Source organism: Lycium ferocissimum, chromosome 4 (genome assembly GCF_029784015.1).
Source record: "Lycium ferocissimum isolate CSIRO_LF1 chromosome 4, AGI_CSIRO_Lferr_CH_V1, whole genome shotgun sequence".
NCBI lineage: Eukaryota > Viridiplantae > Streptophyta > Magnoliopsida > Solanales > Solanaceae > Lycium > Lycium ferocissimum.
This window is the reverse complement of record NC_081345.1, coordinates 67,972,151-67,996,963: the sequence shown is the minus strand read 5'-3', so window position 1 is coordinate 67,996,963 and position 24,813 is coordinate 67,972,151. Positions and strand designations below refer to the sequence as shown.

The following is a 24,813-nucleotide window of genomic DNA, read 5'->3' as shown; positions in this document are numbered from 1 at the left end:
AACTCAAAATCCTTAACTTAGCTAATTTCTCGACCAACGACTCAAATTGCACCCGAACTAACAACACAATTGAGTCATAAATCACGTTTCGGCCTAATGGAATCGACGAAACTTCGACACTAACCCATTTACCCCCGATGTTGACTTCGGTCAAACTTCTTCCTTTATTTATCTTAGAAACTTCCAATTTCACTAAATTCGATCGAAAACCCACTTACCTCGGGAACAGCGCCACCCATCCCTGTAAGTCATAAATACCAATATGAAACTAAGAAAAAGGTATTTCGGGAAAAACAAGTCCAAAATCTCAAAATGATGGAACAAGTCGTTACACTCCTTAAAGTGTTTCAATTAGACGCTTTCGATTCAAGTTTTGGAAAAAGGTTTGAGCGTGTCTTTATTTGTTTATTACGTAGTAAAGTAAACCACATAATATATGTCATCTCCTTTAATTATATGCATCAACCTTAAGTAGAAAATGTTTGAGGTTTTAAGATTTATTGAGGCGAATGCGTATAACTAAAAGAAATGAAGTATATTATGTGGTTAACTTAACTACCTAATAGGCGAATGAGAACACACATCAGGAAATTTCAAAATTTAAACCAAACAGGTCTAATTAAAACACTTTATTAGGAACTGAGGTGTTAATTGGAACAAGGGTTAGTTTGAGTGCATAAATAAAATTTCCTGATAAATTTAATGAGCTAACTATGTATTAAGCCTTAAAAATATTTTTGATAATGACACTTAGAGCAATAAGGAGGAGCCATGATGGAGAAATAGAGTCAGACCTATCTATAACAACATCATCATATAACAGTTAAGTTTTTTTAGAACTGATTTTTTATGTTATATTTTACCTCTTTATAATAAACGTTTTACCTATAACAACAACAACTATCTTTATATAGTACGAACTTTGTAAAATTACCCCCTATAATAGTTATCTTTTTTTTTTTTTTGGTAATATAATAATTAATCATATTTATAAAAATAGAATATTTATGATTACCAATAATAAGTGTAGAGATATTGATAAAATATTTTAATATTTTAATACACTATTTATCATAAAGAATATTATATGAATATATACTCATTATTAAAAGATTTTTCTTTGTTATACAAAGTATAATTAAATTTGGGATTTGATAGTTAAAAATGAAAAATTAGATTTTATGAATTTTTTTTTATAATAGTAAAATATTATTTAAATATTAATACTATTATTGGTGTATTAGAAATTTCGAATCGAATGACTTCGCTATAGAAAAGTTTGACTATAAAGGCCAGTACAGTGTTGTACGCTGTTGTCACAAGAACCCGTCTTCTCCTCTGGTTTTAAACTGATTTTTCCAACACGCAGAAATAAGTTGAAACCCCCATCCCGTCTTTTCACCCCACCCCTTAGTAACCCCATCATCAATGACCTTTAAAAACTCAAAAAAACTAATCCTCGCATTGCTCTCTCCGCTTTCTTTTCCCTAACACACACAAACATTTTCACTTCCCCAACATATACCTCCCACCCAACACGCACACACAACACAATTCTCTCTATTCCCCTCTACAACAACAACATCAATATTAGATATTAGAACACAACCCCTTTCTTGAAAATATATTTATATCAGCCCAGAAAAAACAAAAAAAAAGGGAGAGAATAATTTTTGTCCAATTTGCAGAGATAATATTAGGTTTGTAGACAAGAGGATTTTTTTTTTTTTTGTTGGGTTTAGTGTTAATGCATCAAAAGAAATCAGAAGTTCAGATCGGAAAAGAAAGCAGTTGCATCTCTTCCGATTTTAACCCTACCCTTGTTTCTTCTTCTTCATCTCTTCATCAAAAACATAATAATTTCCCAATATCACCTGAATCATATCAACCACATACTGCTATTCAAATATATGTTGAAAATGATGATAATAATAATAATAATGACCCAATTACCCCTACAACCAAAACCACCCCACATAAAAGACCTCATTTGGCTGTTTCTTCATCATCATCTAACAAATCTATGTTAAAATCACCAACTTTATCTAATTTGCCTTCTATTCATAAGTATTCTGTAAAAGGTGTTCGTAATTTCCATGTTTACCCTTGTTTGTGTCATATTCGTCGAATTTTTCGTCTCCATATCCGCTTAATACTTCTTCTTTCATTACCCTTTTTTTATTTCTTGGTTTCACATCCAACTAATTCTTTCTTTCTTGATTTTCTATCTGCTTTTGCTTTTTCTGCCGCCCTTTTGTTTTCATTGAATTTGGCACTTCCAAGATTACCCTCAATAAGGTTGTTTTTATCTAGGTCTTTGCCAATTAACAAGCTTTCTAAACAAAGGAATGCTGCTTTGCCTGTTTTTTGGTCGATTGGGACGAAAATCGATAGTAAACGAGGGGTGAATTCGTCGTCGGGTTGTTATGTGCAAGCTTATAGTAATGGTGATGTGTATGAAGGGGAGTTTCATAAAGGGAAATGTAGTGGAAGTGGTGTTTATTACTATTATATGAGTGGGAGATTTGAAGGGGATTGGGTTGATGGGAAGTATGATGGTTATGGTGTGGAAACATGGGCAAGGGGGAGTAGATATAGAGGGCAATATAGGCAAGGTCTTAGGCATGGATTCGGAGTTTATCGGTTCTTTACGGGGGATGTATATGCCGGGGAATGGTCGAACGGACAAAGTCATGGGTGTGGAGTTCATACTTGTGAGGATGGGAGTAGGTATGTTGGTGAATTCAAATGGGGAGTTAAGCATGGCCTTGGTCACTACCACTTCAGGTACAAAATTTTGTAGTTATTCATATTTTGCTTTCATTAAAGTTTTCTTGTTAAATATAATGATGTTTTACCATGTCCTTAGGGGTCGTTTAGTAGGTGTGTTACGTAGAATAATGCTGATACTGAATTTTAGTGCAATGTTTGGTTGCAAATTCAAGTCTGGTGCAACTAATTTTAGTACCTATTGTCTGTTCTGCTACAGTTTTCTTACTATCCTGCTGTTGCTACTGCTTATGTTTTCATATATGCTGTGTTTATGCTTTACTTGAGCCGATGGTCTGTAGGAAACATCCTCTCTACTTGCTTGCACAAGGTAGGGGTAAGGTCTACGTAGACTCTACCCTCCCCAGACCCCACTTGTGGGATTACACTGGGTATGTTGTTGTTGTTGTATAACTAATACCAGTATTACTTATACACCCTATTAAGTACTATTGTTATACATAGTAAACCATGGCATTAACAATAACAATACTATTCCTATTCTAATACACCCCATTCAATACTATTCAGAAATTATGCAATGCTTGTTATTTAATACATCAAACCAAACAGTTGGTAAAACATAATGTCAGCATAACTAATCCCAGCATTACTAATACCCTATTGAGTACTATTCTTATACACCCTACCAAACGACCCCTTAGTGTTGTCCATAGGGGTTATATGCATAGCTTATAGATGATGGCATTTTGTCTAGTTGTTTGCCTACTAGGAAAGGTGGTGCATATTTGACAGTTTAAACAACCTTAGATATGGCCTACATCATTGTCAATCAATAAATTGTTTTTTTGTTGATGCTGTTTTGTTGATCATATCTTATCTAAAGCACAGCATGTGACCTTGAAATTCTTATTATCATGGTTACAGGATAGTGAATATTTGTTAAATATGCTGCTTTATGTCTCAATGGAGTGAAGGGTAACTTTTATCAACTGGATGTCGCTGTATAAATTTTTATTTCCATCGTTATTCTTCTTTGAACTAATTAAATTTAAAAGGTGACCTCTGTGCCGGGCTATAAGATAAGATACTTTTCTTGTACTACTTGATTGACCCGTAAGAAAGAGCTTCTGTAAGAAGTAAGAACTGGAAGACTCTTGTATGTATGTAGAAGGATGTGGTTTGTTAAAAGAAAGCAGGAGAATAGTTAAGTGATCATATTGGTACAAGTGAAAGAGAACAACCTTTGTATGTTTACTTATGAGTAGACAAAAAGAACAGTTATTTTCCCTTTTTTCTTATGGTGGACCGAATTAGTTTATAACTTATCTTGTGAGCAGCAAGTTGAATCCGGTCCCCTCACTTTCTGTCCAGCTTTCTCCAGTTCCAGGGTAATGGATGATTCGACAACAAGCAATATGTGCCTCTCTCCTCATTCTTTTTATATCTCTTCTCCATCCGGTCAACTTTTGTCATAAAGACAGTCCATTTCTGTAGCAGGAGTATTCCCTTTCAATTTCTTTTCTATCGAGGGATTGCTGATTAGTAATGACATTAGAACCGGATGTAGTGAATTTCGTGAAGCAGTATCCCACCAGCTATAGAATCTGAAGTTATGTGAAGTGTGGAGCATCTTTGTTCCTGTTGTTAGTGCATTTCTTGCCATTTCACTCCTTTTGACGTTAGTTGGAAGAAATGACTAATAATGTATAAAATCATGGTCAACGCAATACATATCACGGAAACAAAAACTTTTGATGGTTGCTGTTAGTCATGAAAAGGTATCTTTTGGTGGTTAAATAAGTTTAATGACAAAATTTAACTAATTGTGAAGCGACTATAAAGCTCATTGGCACTAGTATCTTGACAATGGAATCAAGTTCCTTTGGTTTTGGGATGTCTGGAGCCAATCTTAAATCAAGTGAAGGCTGAAGTTTTATGGGCATTCCGAAGAGAACATATAACCCTATGTTTCAGAATAGTTTATCTGCATACTGTGCGTAAATATTGCTAAAATGGCAAAAATAGGTCCTGAATCATGGGTTGATTGGCTGTCTAGATAGGATTTTAATGATTTTTGTTCTCTACTGCAACTTTTCTGATTATTAGCCTGTTTGGCCAAGCTTCTAAAATAAGCTTATTTTGAAAAGTGTTTTTTTTTTTTTTTCTCCTTCTTCTGGAGAAGCAGTTTGTGTTTGGTTAATCAATTTAAAAAGCACTTGTGAGCAGCAAGTAGTGTTTTGGCCAAACTTTTAAAATGTGATTCTAAATGTATTTCCTCAAAAGTGCTTTTTAAAAAAGTTACTTTCGAGCGGAAGGCAGTTTGTTTAGCTTCTGAAAAACAGCTTTTGCCCCCAAAAGCAATTATTTTCTCCTAAAAGCTTGGTAAAACACTATTTTAAAATAAACACTTTTGAACTCCCAAAAGATTGGCCAAAGAGGCTATGTTAAGAGTATAATTCGGAGACTGATGGGAGAAGATATGTATAGATATACTGAGTACATTCTGTTGAGATATATGCAATCTGCATAACAACCAATAAGATCACTGATATTGATGGTTTTGTATGATTGGTTAATAATTAGATTTTACAAACTTTAGAGAGAAACTAACTGCTGATGGGTCATCTCAGAGTATTGCGCGTATGGTAGTAGAAGATATACAATCAACTAAGTCAAGACAGAAAGAGTGTGACCATTTCTAGTTATGCTTGGAATAGCAATTCGTTGGTATTATAAAAGATTCCTTGAAGTTCCTTCTGAGATTGCTACCCCAGCAACTTCATTTATATTTAAGTTTAACTGCTAAATATATTATCATCCTAGGAGGTACATAGTGTGACCTTATATAAATGAAGTTGCTGGGGTAGCAAACTCAGAAAGAGTACATTGTGTGATCTTATATGAAAAACGCATTGCTGTATCCCACTATTTTTGGGGAGTCTGTGAAGGCACATTGCCATACTGCATATAATTTAAGAAAATAAATCACTTATAGCACCTGAAAACGGAAAAGCACCGAGAAAAAAAATACATATGTATCATTTGGAAATTAAAAACAGAGAAACACCTATATCCTCATTTTTTTACAATTACTTCCATTCTGTGAGTCTAAGAGATCCGTACCAGGTAGCTTATTAGTAGAAAGTATGAAGTGGTCAGTTGAACCTCATAACTATTACTTAGAGCTTCTTTCTCATTTTAGTGACTTTGTGCTTTAAAAATTTGTCATGGACTGTGGCTGTATGCCTATCTGAGTTGATGCAGGGTGCTCTTAAATAGCATTTCATTGGTGAAAGATACTGGTTCTAATGGCGATGAAACGTAAGACTGTGAGTTGGATATACCAATCACCAAAATGACGAAAACAAGAATAGCCGCATAGTTTTTACCTGACAGGTCCTTCATTTTGGCAGTACAAAGTGTATGATCTGTTAACTGGTAGCATGAAATGACATTTAAACTATTGGTAGAGGGGTATATGTTTTATTGTCTTTCCTGCCATTCACTTGGTTTTTTCTTTTGCAATATAGGAATGGAGATAATTATGCTGGGGAATATTTTGCTGATAAGATGCATGGTTTTGGAGTATATGTTTTTGCAAATGGGCATCGGTATGAAGGAGCCTGGCACGAGGGAAGGAGGCAAGGGCTTGGGATGTACACTTTTAGAAATGGGGAAACACAGTCTGGTCATTGGCAAAATGGGGTCCTTGACATTCCAAGCACACAGAATACCTCCTATCCTGTTTCTCCTGTTGCTGTTTACCACTCCAAAGTTCTAAATGCTGTACAGGTGAATATTGCTTTACACTAGTTATTACATCTGAAATTATTGGCTTGTCATATTTTCCAACTTTCACAGCCCTTCATGTTGGTATGCATGCGGAGTGGTTAGATATAGACGGTGTGTATTCGGTATGGAGGTTCCAGTTTCCCATGTTTGGTTGGCCAAACTATTTTTTCTCTAGGAAAACAAGTTCCTTAAAAATGAGGAAAATGACTTTCTTAATGGAAGTAGGGAAAACAAGTTCCACAAGTGGCATTCCACATTGATTGTGTTCTCCCCACCCTCCAAAACACATCATCTTTACCCCCACCCGTAGCCCCTATCCCACCACCCCACACCCCACACCCCTACCCCACCTCTCATAGTATTTTTCTAGATTATACACAAATGCTTTTAGGATAATATTTTTTGCTTACATACCAAACATAAGTAAGAAACCCACTTATTTTCTTGGAAAATTTTTTCCTTCATATCGAACACCCAAAAAGAAAATTTGTTTTCTTGGCCACTCAGATAGATCTTCTTCTCCAGCCCATGATGTACTTACAGTGTTATAGGCTCGCTCCCTTAAGTAGTACTTGAGTTGACTTATAAAGGATTAGATACTGACGTAATTAGTCGTTCAAGATTTTCCTGCAGAATAGAAACTGAGAGTCTGCTCAATGGCATGTATTATGCGATGACACTACTTATCCTATTCAGTTTAATTCTAATAGATTAGGTGGGGAAGAGGAAAATGCAGGTTTAATTTGGCCAAACACTGATTGCTTTTCCATATGTTCATTCAGGAGGCACGTCGAGCAGCAGAAAGGGCCTATGATGTGGCTAAAGTTGATGAGAGAGTGAACAGGGCAGTTACAGCGGCCAACAAAGCAGCCAATGCAGCTAGAGTAGCCGCGGTGAAAGCTGTGCAAAAGCAAATGCATCATCGCAGGAACAGTGATGACCTTCCAATGTTCAACTGATGGACTTCGTTTCAGTTTAAGCCACCTGAAGTGTTCATCCTTTTTCACAGACCGCTGCAAAGGGGGATTAGTCCGTAAAATACTCTCCTTTTAATCACTTCTGTGCCCCAAACGGAAGCTGGTCGTATTGTCTACTGGATTTTTGCGTTGTCTAAGTTGGGCAATCTTCAAGCTGCTGCATTACGGTTCAACCCTGGCTTACCTTTTTCATTCATATGTTTTTGTAAATTTAGCTAAGTCGTAGAATCTGAGGTGCTGGTGTCCCGAGAGAACCTCAACCCTACCAGCCTTGTCATGTGTACTAGTGACTGTTGAGAATCAGTGGAAGTCATAAAAAGGAAATAGAAAGCCTTGTTTTTATTACGTCTCTTGACTGAAGTTATGGAGCTGTATAATCAATACTTGCTTATATTTGGATGACTGTTCTTTGGGGGTGGGTAAAGGATAGTACTTTGTGTTTTCTAACATATGTTTTTGACAGTAACGAGAAGATGATACTACGTGATAATTACTTTCAACTTTTGAATCATAGTATAGGTTCTAAGATTTTGTCTGAAATAGTTACACTATAGGATTTGCGTCAAATAACACCAGATTTTGCATCGATCAGTATTTTTCTTTTCTAAGATATTTTCACCATAGCTTCTTTAATCATCAGTATTTTTCAAACCTATTTGTAGGGTAGGTGTAGGCAAACTTTACCTCTATCTTTGTGGGGTAGAGAGGCGATTTCCAATAGATCCATCGACTCCAGAAAAGCATTTTTCAAAATAGGTTTGAAAAATACTGATGATGAAATCACCATGTATGTATTGCCGTGAACGAGCATAAACAGGAGTTTTTCAGCTACAGCAACACACCTAAGTATGCCAGAAAGAAACAAGACGTAAACAATTTTAGCCTAGGAATAGTTTTGAAATGTTACGAAATAAAATATTTGAAAACACCAGCCCATTTTTTAAAATAATAAAGACAACAGCAAAAAACACAGATATCGCTATTAGCAAAATCAAGCATTCCAACTTGCATTAAACATTCAACAGCGAAAAGTAACTCCAAATCAAATTCAAGTAAGAATTAAAATGCTCAAAGTTTCTTTTTGACAAGTAAAACGCTCGAAGTGTCTAGCTCTCTGTCTGCTCCCTTAGCCTTCGGATGGTGCTCCTAACAGTCACAGCGCTTGCAGTGCTGCCAAAGAAAGAAGGGACAAGTCATTATTAGTACTTGCTTAACACAAGAAACAGAAAAACAAAGGTTTCAGATAAGAAATTACTTGAGTGTATAGGCACCCCCTGCTTTGACTTTGCCACAATCTTTGCAACCCCAAATACCAACAGCCTTCCTCTTCACAGCGTACTATAATCCCAAAATCTAATTAACATTATTACCAATGCAATGATGAAGACGAAATTATCACATAACAGATAAGCAGAGCTTGTACTGTACCTTCCCACAGAACTCACAAAAATACTTGCTGTGCTGACTGACGTCCATCTTCTTAATCTGCTTCCTCAAACTAGCCCCATAACGGGTACCTGCAAGGTTATTCCAAGACATACGTTAGAGGTAGAATGACTAATCTACACGCAGATAGCTTATGTCCCCGATGCATGGTTATGGACAAATCTACATGCACTTTGGCAAAAATGCATGCTCATCGGCTGATCTTCAGTCTTCAGATAGAAAATTTCATTCATACTCTCTTATAAACATATTTAACTTTCTATAATGCCCCACTTCCTCTTTTTTTTTTTCTTTTTTTTTTATAACTATATAAAATGAAAAATAACACAAGTATTATAGCATTTTAGACACATACCGTACTTCCCGACAATACCGGCCTTCTTGGTCCTCTTGGTCTACACATTTTAGGAAAATGTTGTTTAACAAGTATATCAAGCTAAAATGAGAAGGAAATAACATACTGCAGAAAACAGAGCAATGCCAGAAATACCCAATGGTACTGTTGGGTTTTTTAGAAAGATGGTGCAGCAAAAGGATTGAAAGAATTGATTGAAATGGTCTCTCATTAAGCATAGGAGGGCTTTAAATAGCCAACTTAACAACAAAAAATCTGCAGAATAATTTCAAAAGCCTAAAGTATCTGAACAACCTAATCTTTGTTTAGAATTTAAATTCAAATAAAGTAGACTCATCCCACAACTAATCTACTTATTAATTTTCAACGGTTACTGACAGTTTGACGAATCTTTCCTACTTGGGGAACTGCAAATACAGTAGCATGCCCATCATTTATAGGCCTTTTAACTTTCCCATAACCCAAGCCATCCATCCATTAACAGCTGATATTGTGGTAAAATGTAGAAAATGTCAATGCTTATTTCCATTAACTTTGATTACATTTTGGAACCAATCACCAAAGAAAATTTAAACATTAGATATAATAACAGGTGGAGCAGCTCAAGAGCCAACATGTACAAAATTAGTGTGTCCCAGATCCACTACAAGTTTTCCTATATCTTGTACTCCCTGTGTCTGAAATTATCTATCGCGATTCCTAAAAATAGATGTCTCAAATTATTTGTCATTTTAGAAGTTCAAGACAAATATTTTCCCCATTTTATCATTAGTAGTAATTGTTTGAAGACCACAAACACCTAAATAAAGTAAATATTTAATGAAGAAAGATTATATCTTAAGGCATAAATGGGGGTAAAATAATCAAAAACCTCTGTTTTCTTAAGGGGCGTGTAAAAAAGAAAAGCGACAGATAATTTGAGACGGAGGGAGTAGCGGTTTCCACCCGGGACAATCAGCCACATTTCTAAGGACATTTACTTTTCAATCAATTATGCCGTAAGGGATTACTACGAGGATTCATTTTGATACTGATCACAACACTGAATTATTATTTAGCAAGAAAATCATATAAAGGCAGCTTTGACAGTTCCTTGTCTACATAAATGAAGCAGTTCAAACTTCTAAGGATCTTAGTAATTAACAAAACCACAGGAACGCAAACGACATTGGATGTACCTGAATTGATATTTATTTTGCTAGCTTCTCCAACTATAAAATTGAATTTGTTTGTAGAATGAAAGAGATGGTGTTACCATTTTGACGAGTTAAGGAAGCACACTGGACGAGGAGGGTTGAAGAAGACGACGTAGCAGCGGCAAAAAACAAACCCTACAATTCTATTACGAAAAAAGGATAAGTTAAATCATCATTGCATAGGCAGCCCAAACTCAAGTGGATCATAACGTACCTTCTCACCTAAAGCCCGCTCTATATTCAAGCCCATTCATCAATTATATCTCATTTTTTTCATTTTTTTTTGCGCGGATTGTCCTTCTTTTGGTTTAATTTTTGTCCCTCAAATTGCCGATCTTTAATTTTTTTCCTTCGCTTAAAAAGGTTGCCGAAAATACGCCGAGGTTCTGGGTTCGAACCCCCGCTCAGGCAAAAAGAAAAATCGCAAGGCAAGACTTTTTCAATGCAACAAACTTTGCCTTAAGGCATAACTAAAAGTCTGTCTTATAAGGCAAAGTTCAGTTATGCCTTAAGGCATATGTCACGACCCAACCCCGTGGGCCACGACTAGCGTCCGAGCTGGACACCCGTACGTACCTACTTACTGAATCGACATAATCATATCTTATTCATGCCTAACATTGCTAATTTATATGAATATTATTCTGAAGCGATCGCAAATATCGTACATATCATACCGAGACATAATCATAAATATATATACAAACTTGACCGTTAAGGCCGTTAGCACAACCCACGACATAACCGAACAATGGCGACCTCGACCCACATATATGTCTACGGTGCCCTCTCTACGTACAACAATCATATGATGGACGGGCCCCGCCGTACCGTAATAGTCATAAACACAAAGATATGTATAACTAAAAGATCCGTACCAAAAATGTGGGCTCCCGATCAAAGGAGCACTCCGAACAACAGCCATCGTATATCCTAGGCCGACCAATCACCTCAATACGCGCCTATACTCGCGTGGCATAAAACGCAGCCCCCAAAGAAAGGGGTCGGTACGGAAAATGTACCGAGTATGTAAAGTCGAAATACCGTAAACGAATCATAAACAAATCCGGATGTACGAAGTATAGTCAACAAACCATAATCGAATCGACATACGAGGTATACGGACGAGAGCCGTATCAAAATCAAAGGTGCGAAGTTTGACACGCCGAATCATGATCGAGTCGAAGTACGTAAAATGCGTACCTTATCCGTAATCTCAAAATGCCTACTTTCGATTTTAAGCGATGCAAATCGAGTCACACACAGGGCACAGGAACATGGTCGCCACTCCCGTCTCTGGCGCCATAACACATCATAACGTAGACACGGTGCCCGGGGACATATACCACGCGCGGAAACCGACATATCATAATATAGACACGGTACTCTCGGGAACCTGGACATATACCACGAGAACCGGGAACCGGTCACATCATAATCCATATACACCAGAATCGGGGACGACATATACCACAAGACCCCCTAATCGCACACGGTAACCGGAGATCGACATATACCACAAGATTCTTAACCGACCACCGTATCCGGAGACGGACATATACCACGTACTCGGAGACGGACATATCATACCTATATACACGGTAACCGGGGACGGACATATACCAAGACTCGTGAACCGAACACCTCATACTTCGTAATTTATGGGAACCCGCCCTCGTACAAAGTGGCTCGGCGAACCAAACGCACGATACATACCGGCCGGGATCCGGCGTAGGAGATCATAACAAGTGCACGAGCGAGAGTAGTAAGAAACTAAATGCGCATAAATCAAGACTTATGGAATGATCGAACGTCTTCGTTCGATTATTCGTAATGTATTACTTAATCGGAATGCTTATATCGAAGACTTATATCGAATATTTATGTCAATATTCTTGTATCAAAATATTTGTATCGCAGTGCTTGTATCAAAATACTTATGTCAGAATACTTATATCAAAGTACTTATATCATAATACTTATAGTAAAATACTTTTATCGAAATATTTATTACAGATTACTCTTAACAGACTCCTTATATCAAACCACATCCGAATATTCACATCAGAGCACGTATATCGGAATATTTATTCCAAAATATTCATATCAAAATACATATATCAGGATTGGGAGTACCCATATCGAACTACTTGTACCGGAGTATTTATTTCGTAATAGTCAAATCGATTACTTGTAACGGAATACTTACGTCAAATATTCATATCGGAGTTCGTATCAAAATACGTATGTCAAGTGTCCACGTCGAATACTTATATCACAATGCTTAAACCAAGATACTTGTATCAAATATTCGTACGGGCGCTCGTATCGCAGTATTTGTGCCGGACTATTCATATCGAGAGAGGCCTACGAAAACATATCAAACTCGAAACTAAAGAGTTAATTACCCCAAAGTACATTTCATAAGTCGGTGCGAACGATAAGTCATTTAGGAGAGAAATAAGACGACAATGCCGGATACGTACCTTCTTGGATGTTCTAACGGATTACGTCGAAGCAAGCTTTTTTTAAACCGTTGGGATATGTCAAAATGTATCATAGGACCCAATGGAATAATTAAAACAACTATTGTCTAGTAGTCGGAACACTAACCGCGAGTTTCCTTTAATCATCGTACGGAAATAAGTCAAATAGATCAAGCAAGGGGGGTCTCGGTACTTGTGGCCCCACCTCGGGTCAAGTCGAGTAACGAACATAAAAACGTGGTCATTATATCTCATGGGATCATCCACGAAGATTCCAAGGCATTCCGTTTTCATTTTCAAAGGTTACGGACGCTTGAACATTGCTTTACATTAACGCGTAAGTTATTGATTCAATTCTACTGAATGAAAAAGGAATAAATTTAGGTGTCGTTTCCGAGGAATGGGACTTTCCCCGAGGGTCGGATTTTGACCTATCATAACTAGGACATGCCAAGAGAAGGAGAGGTAAACTTTACATACCTTTCTTGCCTTTTTTGCTCGCCAAAAGTCAAATCGTTTCGTTCAAAACCTACAAATGGTCACATTTGCCAATTACTATTCACAAGGCTTAAAATTCCAATCTTGAATTAGTACTTGTCTACCGAAATTTCGGCAAGCACTCTCCCCTACAATACGACACCCCGAGAATTCAACTCGGCCAAAATAATTCAACACCAACACCAACAACCATTACACGACACAATATAGCATAACTAGTCTTTTCCAACATAGTGCAATAGCTTTCATTTCCACTTCACATTTTCAATTCAATACCAACATTCTCATATTCATTTACTAATCAAGATCACTCCAATACAATTCGAAATCATTTCATATCATTCTTACAAAATATTCACAAAATATACAAAATATACAAATTTTTCCACCAAAACCATAATTCATCCGAAACTTCTAATCTTCAACATACATATTCATAACACATTTCCATCTTCCTATTTCATCAACCATAATCATAATTTGCACCTTGAAAACTTCATTTCCATAATATCATAAAATCATCCTAAAATGACAAATTTTTTCTACATTCCATTCCAATGCCAACTTAAACCATTTTACTTTCATTCACATTATAAGTGGTCACAACAACACAACTAACACATTAAACAAAATTAATTCATTCCCCTTCTACTTCCATGCACCACACAAACCCATACCCTATATTTCCAACTTCAACCAAATTCATTCAACTTCCACTTCCAATATGAATTCCACCATAACCACAACTAGATTACAACATAAAATTCAACTCATATTATCTATACAACAATGCATACACACACGCTACATACTTACATACATGCCCACTTTGCAAACTTCCATATTTCCATAGTTTCCACTCATTTCTACATACTACAACATAAACAAAGGCCTTACAACACATAAAAGGGGATGAAATCTTACCTTTTCTTCCAAAGTCCTTCACTTGTCCAAAATGCTAGATTGATGAATCAAGTGTCCTATCCCCCAAAGTAACCACACCAAGTTGTAGAGGAGCCTTGAATTAGTGGGAATATGACAAGAAAAGAATTTTTTGGAAGACAACTTTGAGGAGTTGATTTTCTATGGCCAAAGCCGAATGGCTTTTTTTTTTTGTTCTTGTTTGCTCTTGTTTCTCCTTCTTTTATTTTCTTGAATGTTCTTCACAATATGATGAACATATATAGCCCCCCTTGGTCAATGGTCACATGCTTAATTAAATTGGGCTTGGATTTTTTTTCCCTCTTTTTTTTTCTCATGGCCGGCCACCCCATGGTGGATTGGGCCTCTCTTTTTTTTTTTTTTCCAAGCCCAAACATTTAGTCCAAAATTTTGGTAATTCAAGAAACCAATTTTTGAAATTTCAATTTTGCCCTTAATCATTTCTAATGTTTCCACATCTAAAACTTTCATAACCAACTTATATATATCAAGTAAGACCAAAACATAGCATTGTCCTTAACTTACTACAATTATCTCAAAACGTCCAAATATTCAAAATACGGGTTATAACAAAGATAACTAAAAGTTTGCCTTAAAAGGAAAAGTCTACCGTCTCCAAGATAGGTTCTATGTAACTTCGCCCGAATAGTTGCGAAAATATTATTATTTTTTACTCTACTGGGTTTCGAACCCAGAACCACGGGGTATTTTCGACCACCTTTTCAAGCGAAGTGCAAAAATTAAAGACCAGCGAATTGAGGGGCAAAAATTGAAGACCAGTCTGTATGCAGAGGCGGATCCAGAATTTCAAGGTTGCGGGTGCCACTATTTTATACATGCAAAAACCTACTACTAGCCACAAAGACCGAATAGGAAGGTTGGATCGGGTCAGTTAATTTTCAGTTGATTCGATTAGGTCTATTAGGTCTTCTATTCATAAATAGACAAACAAGTTTCGTTTAGTTTAGCTTTTTTCGCACTTGATTTTAATATTTAAATTTTAGTCAGCTGGAAGAAATTGCAAAAACAAAAATAAAAATCAATAATTGAAAGAGCACATTCATTTAGATAGATTGATAAAAATATAAATTTCTACTTCTTTTTTTTTTGGGCTAGATTAATTTACCTTCAATATTTTTGAGTTAGTTTTTCCATCTTAATTATCAAATTTTATGACAATTATTTGCAAAACAAGATCTTCACATTTTTAATCTATGATAATCAACCAAAATGTCTAGTAAACAAACCATTTTGATCTCTCAAAAGTAAATTTTTTTACTGCCAAATTATATTTCAATTTATATCAATATCACATCATCAAAAAGAGAGAAAAAGTATATATTAAATAAAATATTTCAAATTACTTGTCAAAGAAGTTTGCTTATGAAGTAAGATTGAATTGTAGAAACAAAATAATAATTGGTGTAAATAAATTAAAAAGAAAAGATGATGATGAAGAAGAAGGAGAATGAGAGTATTTTTTTTAGTAATAATGGAGAATGAAAAGAGGAAAAGAAAAGGAAGAAAAAGGAGAAAAGTGAGGAGGAGATAAATCAGTTGTCTTCAGAATTAGTTACAAAAAAATGCTTATACGCAGGATCGAACTCGGATGCTCAATGAAAGAATCTCTGCGGCCTACATTAACCATGGCACCAAAGCGGCTTTTGTGCGCCAGTGGAGTGCCATTTAATGTATTCATAGGTTTTCTTACAAATATTTACATATATACTTGGAATTTTTGCCGAAGTGTGCGGGTGGCGTGGCACTCCTACCTCATAAGGTAGATCCGCCCTTGTCTGTATGAAGGGCAATCGTGCAAATTGTCCTTTTCTTTTTTGCACAGATTTCCTTCAAATGTACTGGTCTTTAATTTTTGCCCTTGCTTCCCATTTAATGAAAATTTAGGGGCTAAAGTACTCCTATCAATGATAAGGCGCTGGTCTATGAACCAGAGATTCTGGGTTCGATCACCAGTAGAGTAAAAAAAAAAAAATTTCGCAAGGCTTTAGAGAACTTTTGCCTTGTCCGACATAGGTTCTGTAGAAATAAAGTTATCAGGCATAAGTTGTTTAGTAACTAATTCACTCGGCATAAATTTAGAGAATTTTTCTATAGGAACTAAGTTATGCCTTGTAAGACATAACTTGTGTTATATTATGATGCAAAAATATAAACTTATGCTGGCCAAATTAGGCACTACACAACTTATGCCGAACAAGAAGTTCTATTGCGAAATTAGGTAATAAATAAGGGTAGGCCGAATTGTTTTTGTTTTTTCGATGTCACAAATATTTTTGGCCACTTTTTTGTTATTTAGAGTCTTTTGAAGGACAAAAATTAAAGACCACCGATTTGACGTGCAAAAATTAAATACCACCCCAAGACAGGACCATTCATGTGAATGATCCATTATACCCTATTGGCCCTATGTTTGTGCAAATTTGTCTTTAAAAAAATTGTTATGACACATTAGAATTGTGGTGATGTCCATAATTCCTAAGAAGTTACTACTATTTTTTTACACGATGTATGGTTAGCCTCCACTATTTCTCACTGTTGTGTCCAAATAAGATAAAATGGTATATAATATAGTGACAGGGTTCTGATGATTTTCAGGATAATGTATTAAGCACCTCATAAAATCCGCGAACGTGGTTACTGGCGAATTTAAACATTTTGTGGTTAAAAAATGTATCTCACTGAAAGGGATTTTGAACTTAAATTAATAATTTGTATACACTTATACGTACCCGCGTTTAGACTTTGAACTAAACGAATAATCCAACTTCGAACTAGATAAATATAATTATTTTAGACTTCTTGTTTAATGACTTGAAAAGATATAAACAATCTTTAAGTCATTCTTACAAGCTTGGATATACCATGCTTACAATTTAAAGGTATGAATTACCCGAGTTGTGTATATGTGAGGTATATATGGGCCTTAAATCAAGAATGAAATAGGACAAAGCTAGGGGATTTATATCACATTATTCCTGATGATTTTGTGATAGATGAGGGTGTTCAAGATGTAAAAGAACTTATGCTGCAGGATGGTTGGAACATAGGAAGACTGCAACAATTATTGCCCATGGATATTGTGGATCATATATTAGAGGAATTGCACTTTCATGAACCAAAAGAAGAGTGGGATAGGCCAAGATGGATGATGACAGCTTCAGGAAAATTCACAATAGGTACAGCATGGGAACTTCTGAGAAGAAAAGCAGTCAAGTCAGATGTCTTTAAGAACATGTGGATATCAGGAGTACCTTTTAAGATATCCTTCTTCTTCTGGAGGTTGTGGAAGTTTAAAATACCAGTTGGAGAGGTAGTAAGAAGGATTGGGATAGATACTGAGGCAAGACGTTATTACTGTGATCATAGGCAATATGAAACTGTGGATCACTTGTTTGTTACAGGAAATGTTGCTACAAAAGTTTGGACATATGTTAAAACTGCCATTGGCATCACAACACAGTTTCAACAAGTCAAGCAGGTTCTTCAGGTCTAGTGGAATGCAGATTGCCCCTTAAAGTTCAGAGCTATATTTAAAGCTATTCCAATGGTCACCATGTGGCAGATATGGAAGTGGAGGAATACAGTCCTACATGGAGGGAAGATGTCCATTAACAAAGTGATTTATGAGATCAACATGATCATATATCAAATGTGTAGACTGAGGTTTCCATGGCAGCACAACTTACCAAGATGCATACCTCAAATCCTACAAGTTTTTGAAGCATACAGGCCAAGAATTGTGAGCAAGATAGTGAAATGGGAATTTCCTATGCCAGGGTGGTTGAAATGTAATTCTGATGGAGCTTCTAGGGGAAATCCTGGACCAAGCTCTGTGGCCTTTTGTATTAGAAATGCAGCAGGTGATTTCCAGTTTGGAGCAGCAAGAAGAATATCGAGATAGCTCAAATTTGGTGGGGCCGAAGCAATGGCACTACGGGGAGGGTCTTAAGTATTGTGTTACACACGGCTTTGTTACCAGTGGTGATGGAAACATATTCTATGACTATGAAGATGATCTTAACTGGACAGTGGGAGGCTCTATGGAGTATATCAATGATATTTCAAGACTGAGGAGGGATAAGGAAGTGAGGGTGGAGCATGTTCTGAGAGAAGGAAATGGCCTAGCTGATTTTTTAACTGACTATGCTTTTGCTTTTGCAGGTGATCACCATTTTCATAGTTTCACTTCACTTCCTGTGAAATCAGGGCAAATTCTCAACACAGAGAAGTCACATATACCATACATGAGAATCAGGAAAGCTAAGGACCATCACATCCGTGGAGATTAACAACAACTTTGGAGAACAGTAGCAGTAACAAGGCTACATCTCAACATGCCATGAGTAGCAGCATACACTTGTATGAAAATGTCATTGGCAGGATTACAAGAGTGGTATTAGCATGATGCTCATTCTTTTGTAATACTTCTAAAGATCTATTCATTCAGGAAACTAGAGACAATGGCAAACAAAATGCAACATAAAGTCAAAGAGATTGCAGCTGCATCTGAAGAAAAATGGACGAATTCTACTCCATCCTGGAAGCCTGAATATGCATTCAGTTTGACTTTGAACTATAGCACCTGGTGGGGGCTTATAGGTGTTTGAGATGGTGTCAAGTCAAGGCCAGAGGATCTGCAGTAGACAAGCTTCTATATAGTCTTTGGATGTAGTTTACATTTCATTTCTGTTTTTTAGGATCTTTGTTTATTTGTTTTTCCTTTTTCCTTTCTTGTACAGAAAACCTTCTATTTTAATAAAACACTGCCAAACTTGGTTTGGTGGTTTTTCATTCAAAAAAAAAAAAAAAAAAAAAAAACTTCCAAAATATGAAATTAATCTACTACCAAAATCTGAAATTAATCTACTTTATTCTGAAAATTGTTATTAATATTATTATCCTAAGTCTAGCCTATATGACAAGAAACTTTTCCGGTTTTTAAACTTAAACGGAAATTGCACGAAACGTTAGTATGAAAAATGTTGAACCGGTAATAAACTGAAATGAAAAAAATACAGAATTTAAACTTTTGGAAAGAGAGAGAGAAAATGTGAATTCAATAACTTAGTGTTCAACCTCCACTGGTATTAAATCATTTAAGCTTAAAACAGTGTTAGTACAAAGAAATTACTACTATATAGAAGCATGGGTTAAAACTCATGCTTCGTCGTCGTTGAGCATTAAAAAAAAAAAAAAAAAAAATAGTGTGGTCCCCATATTAACACCAACCAATATTAAAAAACACCAACCAATATTAAAAAAAAAAAGCACCAATCAATATTAAAAAAAAAAAAAGTAAAAAAAGTGAAACCCACCGCTCCAAACTCACGAGAAAAAAAAAGTGAATCCCGTATTAACAAAATCAAGCAATATAAAAAAAAAAGTTGAATCCCATATTAAAAAAACAAACAATGTAAAAAAAAAAAAAGTGTAAACTTTGTATTCGTAGCAAACACTAATATAATAAAGTTTTAGATACGGAGCACAAACTACAATGTTATATTAATCGTGTTTTGAATATATATAAGTGAATCTCATATTAAAAAAACAAACAATGTAAAAAAAAAAAAGTGTAAACTTTGTATTCGTAGCAAACGCTAATATAATAAAGTTTTAGATACGGAGCACAAACTACAATGTTATATTAATCGTATTTTGATATATATATATATATATATATATATAAAAGTGTAAACTTTGTATTCGTAGCAAACACTAATATAATAAAGTTTTAGATATTTTAACACAACCACAATGTTATATTAATCGTGTTTTGAATATATATATATATATTATTATATGCATAAAAATAGTGCAAACTAATAATGTCCAAAAGGGTGGGCCCCATACTAAACAACACCAAGCAATATAAAAAATAAAAAAAACGAAGAAACCATATAAACCATGGGTTTAGACCCATGCTTCGTCGTCCGTTGTCCCTTAAAAAAAAAAGGGGGTGTGGGCCCCATACTAAATAACACCGAGCAATAAAAAAAAAAAACAAAAAAAAGGAAGAAAAAAAAGTGGACCCCATATTAACAAAATCAAGCAACATAAAAAAAAAAGTGAACCCCATATTAAAAAAATATAATGTTAACAAAAAAAGTGCAAACTTTGTATTCGTAGCAAACACTAATATAATAAAGTTTTAGATACGGAGCACAAACTACAATGTTATATTAATCGTGTTTTGAACATATATATATATATATATATATATATATATATATATATATATATATATATATATATATATATATATATATATATATATATGCATAAAAATAGTGCAAATTAATAATGTCAAAAAAAAGTGCACCCCATATAAAAAAATCAAACAATATTCATATAATTTCCAAAGTATCTCATTAAGTCAATAACGATGGATTCATTATCACGTGCGTATCAATCCATTAGTGGGAGCAAATGAAATTGCTTTTCTTCAAAAGGTTAAGTAGTCAAACCATACAATTTTTTTTTTTTTTTTGCTATTCCGCCATGTTATTTATTTGTTATGTTTACTAAAATAAATATACTTAAAATATTTATATTTTAAAATAAGATAGAATTTGATTACTTTTTTATTTTTATTCTTACTCTAATAAATGTGAAAAGAGATTAATGTCGTAAAAAAAAATAATCAAATGGAGATCAAATAATGAATAAGGTAAATGTCAAATTATAATTCTAATCGACGTTTTCTTAAAAAACCATGCAAAAGACAACATGACAAGTAATGAGCTAAACCGAGAATATTTACCAAAAATTAAAAAATAGTATTTCTTCGTTTAAATAGAAAATCAATTTTTATTTTGTTTCGTTTTAAACATGTAAAATTAATGTAATGATTTGAATTAGAATTATCCAAATCAAAATTTGATTAAAAATAATAAGTATTTTACACTTTTAAATTAATCGAATTAAAATTGAAAGTATCAACTAATGCTTAAATATTGTTATTGTTTTATCTCAAAGAGAGGAAAATAGTTTCTTTTTAAACAAGTCTTCTCTTTTAAAAACTATTAATAAATTTGCCGATTTTGTATTCGTAGCAAACATTAATATAATAAAGTTTTAGATACGGAGCACAAACTACAATGTTATATTAATCGTGTTTTAAACATAATATATATATAATCACTATTCAAACACAACTACATACACATAGATGCACTATAATCTAAAGTGTTGGGCGCACGGGCATAGTCCGTCTAGTACATATATAAGCATAAATAAATAGAGTATAGAGAATGGATTGGGCCTTAGGCCCAACCATTGCTACTGCATTCTCATGCTTAGCCCAAGAAAGTCTAAACCTGCTCCTATCCTAAATTTTCTCTTAAACTTCCGCCAAAGATTTTTCTTTCTTCACTTTTGCATTTAGGATCTGTTGGTCTCAAATTACTATTAAAGCAAAAAAGAATGAATTTGAACATGGTCTCTTATGTAGCGTAGATTAGTTTTAGGCATGGTAAAGTTCATATCATCACACTATAACTTTATAACAAAAGAGTTCGTTTTTAACTAACAGGCAGGAACTAAAGAGGTGGAGGAATTTCAGGCAAGGTTATGGTCTTCTATGAACTCCAGCCTTATAGCATGCTTTACTAAAACTGAACCTAAGGTTTAATCAGTTTCTAGGCCTCATATGACATGAAACACAAACAGCCCTGCTTCAAATACATATTAAGAGGATGGATAAATTCATGAAGTCAGTTTTTCCAGAAAAAGAACTTGGTCATCTAAGATATTTGGCAAAAGATCTTTGTACTTAAGAGAAACTTTTGAAAAGAAAGGTTGTGGAATTCCAGAAAACAACAACTAAAACTGGGTACTTAAACTATTTAGACCGAAAAAAGAAAAGAACATCTTAACCCGGCAGAATCAACATCAACCTACTATTTCAATACTTAAACAGTAAAAAATGAATTTAAAAGCTTAGGAGGTTGGCATTCAATCATCTAAACACTTGGAAGGAGGTCTTCATACTTAAGTGCGGATTGCTTTTTAGAAAAAACAACAAAGGTATTGAGTTCATCTTAAAGAATGATTAGAAATAAAACCTAATATATTAATCTAACTAATTTCATCACTGTAAATACAATTCAAAATAGAGTAAAACATCGCTTGTGGATCAAGTTTGAAACTGTCTTCGGTGTTGTAGTTCTCGTCCTCATTTCCAACCAAATCCTCCATTGGACCTCTAATGAAGTTGGAGTCCGCAAGATCTAAGAAAGGAAATTGGTGATGTGTAACATCAATATTAAGTTCTCTGGTAACAATGGGTGTAGGAAGTCGATAAATCTTCTCTTGCTCACCCGTGCCGACAAAGTCAGCATCATCGCTCAATGAAGGAACACATTGAGAGATTGTAGAAACATTGTCAGAGATTATATAATCATTCACATCAACTTTGAGAAGCATATTTAGTGAGGGCAAGATTGGATTTATGAGTAAGGATCCAGCTACTTGCAATTGCTCGTCTTCTAGAACCTCAGTTTCATCCTTAAGATAACTTATATCAGACACCTAGAACTCCTTAACTCACTATCTTCAATTCAAGAGGGCTCATCTCTTACGATTTCATCCCGTTGCATACCTGTCACATTGATTCTATACATCTAAAGAATTTGATCAAGCATTTGATAGTGGTTATCTTCTAACTTCTCCTCTTCGGGTTTTCAAGATTCCAATTGTCGTAGTGTTTCTTCTTCTTCCTCATCTCTTTTTACTGATTGAAGTTCATCTACTCTAGCTTCAGTCTGTTGAGGACTTATATCAAACACTTTGTCTGCATCTAGGCTAGCTTTTACTCAATACTACGAGAAACTAGTTGATTAGCAATTGCCTTTGGATGAAAACAATCGTCAAACACTCGGTCCTCCTTAATTTCTGAGCTCTCTTCGTGCTCATCTTCAACATCCATCAGTGTATTTCCACCTTGTAGCTCCTCAGCATCAACATCGATTTGAATAATTGCGCTCTATTTCGCATTGTCACCACCCACGCGGACTCGTATGAGTATCTTATTACTTGATAGCTTAGTGTTAGCTCGTTAGCAGCCAAGTTCACACTTGCATTTCTTCTTCCATGCAACCCTCTTGCCACTGGTGGCACGCTTTTGGTGCTTAGAGTCTCTTGGAATACCCATGGTTTCTGAGAGCACACTCAAATCCATAAGGATTTGGATGAATATTGGGATCTGTACCGTAATAGTTAACCCCATTAAAATTTGGATGGTAAGTGTTACGGTTAGCTTTTTACGCGGATTAAGGCATAAAAGCTACTACGAACTTGTTGGTCTTTCTTTCAGACTTTGTTTTTGAAAAGAGTCGCCACCTAAGTTTTAGAAAATTAGGAAAACCAGTTTTGAAGTGTTTATTCAAATACGGTGAAAAATCCTTCGTAATCCAAGGAGTTCTAGGTAAGGGTTCGATGATCCGTGGAAGGTGTTAGGCACCCCAGTATTAAGGATCCGTACTATACGGTTGACCTTCGAATTCCAATGTATGAGTATTTGCATGAACTGTCTATTTAGTTCTTATTCTCGCATTTTAGAAAAACTGTCATTTTGATAGGTTTGCATATCATTTAGGAAAAAATTTGAATATATCTCCTTTATATATAGGGTATCGTAGTTTTCGGATTTATAATATCCGAGTATAAGTAATCCCCCTTTTCTGTATAAGGAGTATATTTTGTTTATAAATATAATATAGGGAAAACACTTTTGATTTTCAAGTTGGTTCATGCCATACTCATATTTTGGTTCGGGTTAGTCCACTTTAGTACATCTCAGTCTCATCCGGAACTTTGTATATTACGAAGGTTTAATTTTTTTACAAAGGGCGTTTTTGTACTTAAAAGGGGTGTATTTTTGCTATATGAAACTCATCTCTTTTGGTCTTTTATTCTTCAGTTTTGATAAGATAAAGCCCAAGCCTGCTTTTGGTCTCAAATATTTAACCAGTTTCTGGTTTGAAATAAGCCTGCTCCAGTTCAAAAATGAATTTTAGAATAGCTGAAAGTTTTGGGTACTTGAAAATTTAAAAGTGTTAATGTGAACTTAAGTACTTATTTGAAAAAAAAAATTTATGAGCCCTGGTCCAAAACCCTGCTTATTTAAATCTGCGAACAGAGTTTCCTCTCAAGACCGAAATTATGTAATTTTATTTTAAGGAAAATTAGGCTGTTAATTTGCTAAATTGAGTGACGAATTTTGAAAAATGTAAGTTTTGTAAAGATCAGGCAGCATGTTTGCCATTTTTATCTTAATTTTTTTTAAAAGGCCTGTTTTTTACCCGTTAGTACTTGAAAACTATTTGTAAAATCCATTTTTTATACTCAGTTTTGAAATGTCAAATTTG

General features: G+C 34.9%; 2 protein-coding genes across 2 annotated transcripts; one reads left to right on the top strand and one right to left on the bottom strand.

The window, feature by feature from the left end:
- Nucleotides 1-1,455: 1,455 nt before the first annotated feature.
- Nucleotides 1,456-7,920, top strand: LOC132053623 (uncharacterized). Its single transcript, XM_059445710.1, has 3 exons — nt 1,456-2,787; nt 6,264-6,525; nt 7,308-7,920. The coding sequence occupies exons 1-3, from the start codon at nt 1,748-1,750 to the stop codon at nt 7,482-7,484; spliced, it is 1,479 nt and encodes a 492-aa protein (XP_059301693.1). The 5' UTR covers nt 1,456-1,747; the 3' UTR covers nt 7,485-7,920.
- Nucleotides 7,921-8,458: 538 nt separating this feature from the next.
- On the bottom strand, nt 8,459-10,675 carry LOC132053622 (large ribosomal subunit protein eL43-like). The gene is made up of 5 exons (XM_059445709.1): nt 10,559-10,675; nt 9,304-9,343; nt 8,931-9,019; nt 8,758-8,840; nt 8,459-8,672 (listed from the first exon to the last, which is right to left on the bottom strand). Exons 1-5 carry the CDS (start codon nt 10,559-10,561, stop codon nt 8,609-8,611), a joined length of 279 nt encoding a protein of 92 aa, XP_059301692.1. The 5' UTR covers nt 10,562-10,675; the 3' UTR covers nt 8,459-8,608.
- Nucleotides 10,676-24,813: the final 14,138 nt, after the last annotated feature.

Excerpts from the sequence above, each read along its gene's own strand:
- LOC132053623 (XM_059445710.1), top strand. The coding sequence starts at position 1,748 with ATGCATCAAAAGAAATCAGAAGTTCAGATCGGAAAAGAAAGCAGTTGC. Across the intron at positions 2,788-6,263 it reads CTTGGTCACTACCACTTCAG|GAATGGAGATAATTATGCTG; the intron begins GTACAAAATTTT and ends TTTGCAATATAG. Across the intron at positions 6,526-7,307 it reads AAGTTCTAAATGCTGTACAG|GAGGCACGTCGAGCAGCAGA; the intron begins GTGAATATTGCT and ends ATGTTCATTCAG.
- LOC132053622 (XM_059445709.1), bottom strand. Across the intron at positions 8,841-8,930 it reads TTTGTGAGTTCTGTGGGAAG|TACGCTGTGAAGAGGAAGGC; the intron begins GTACAGTACAAG and ends TTGGGATTATAG. Across the intron at positions 8,673-8,757 it reads GGGGGTGCCTATACACTCAA|CACTGCAAGCGCTGTGACTG; the intron begins GTAATTTCTTAT and ends TTTCTTTGGCAG.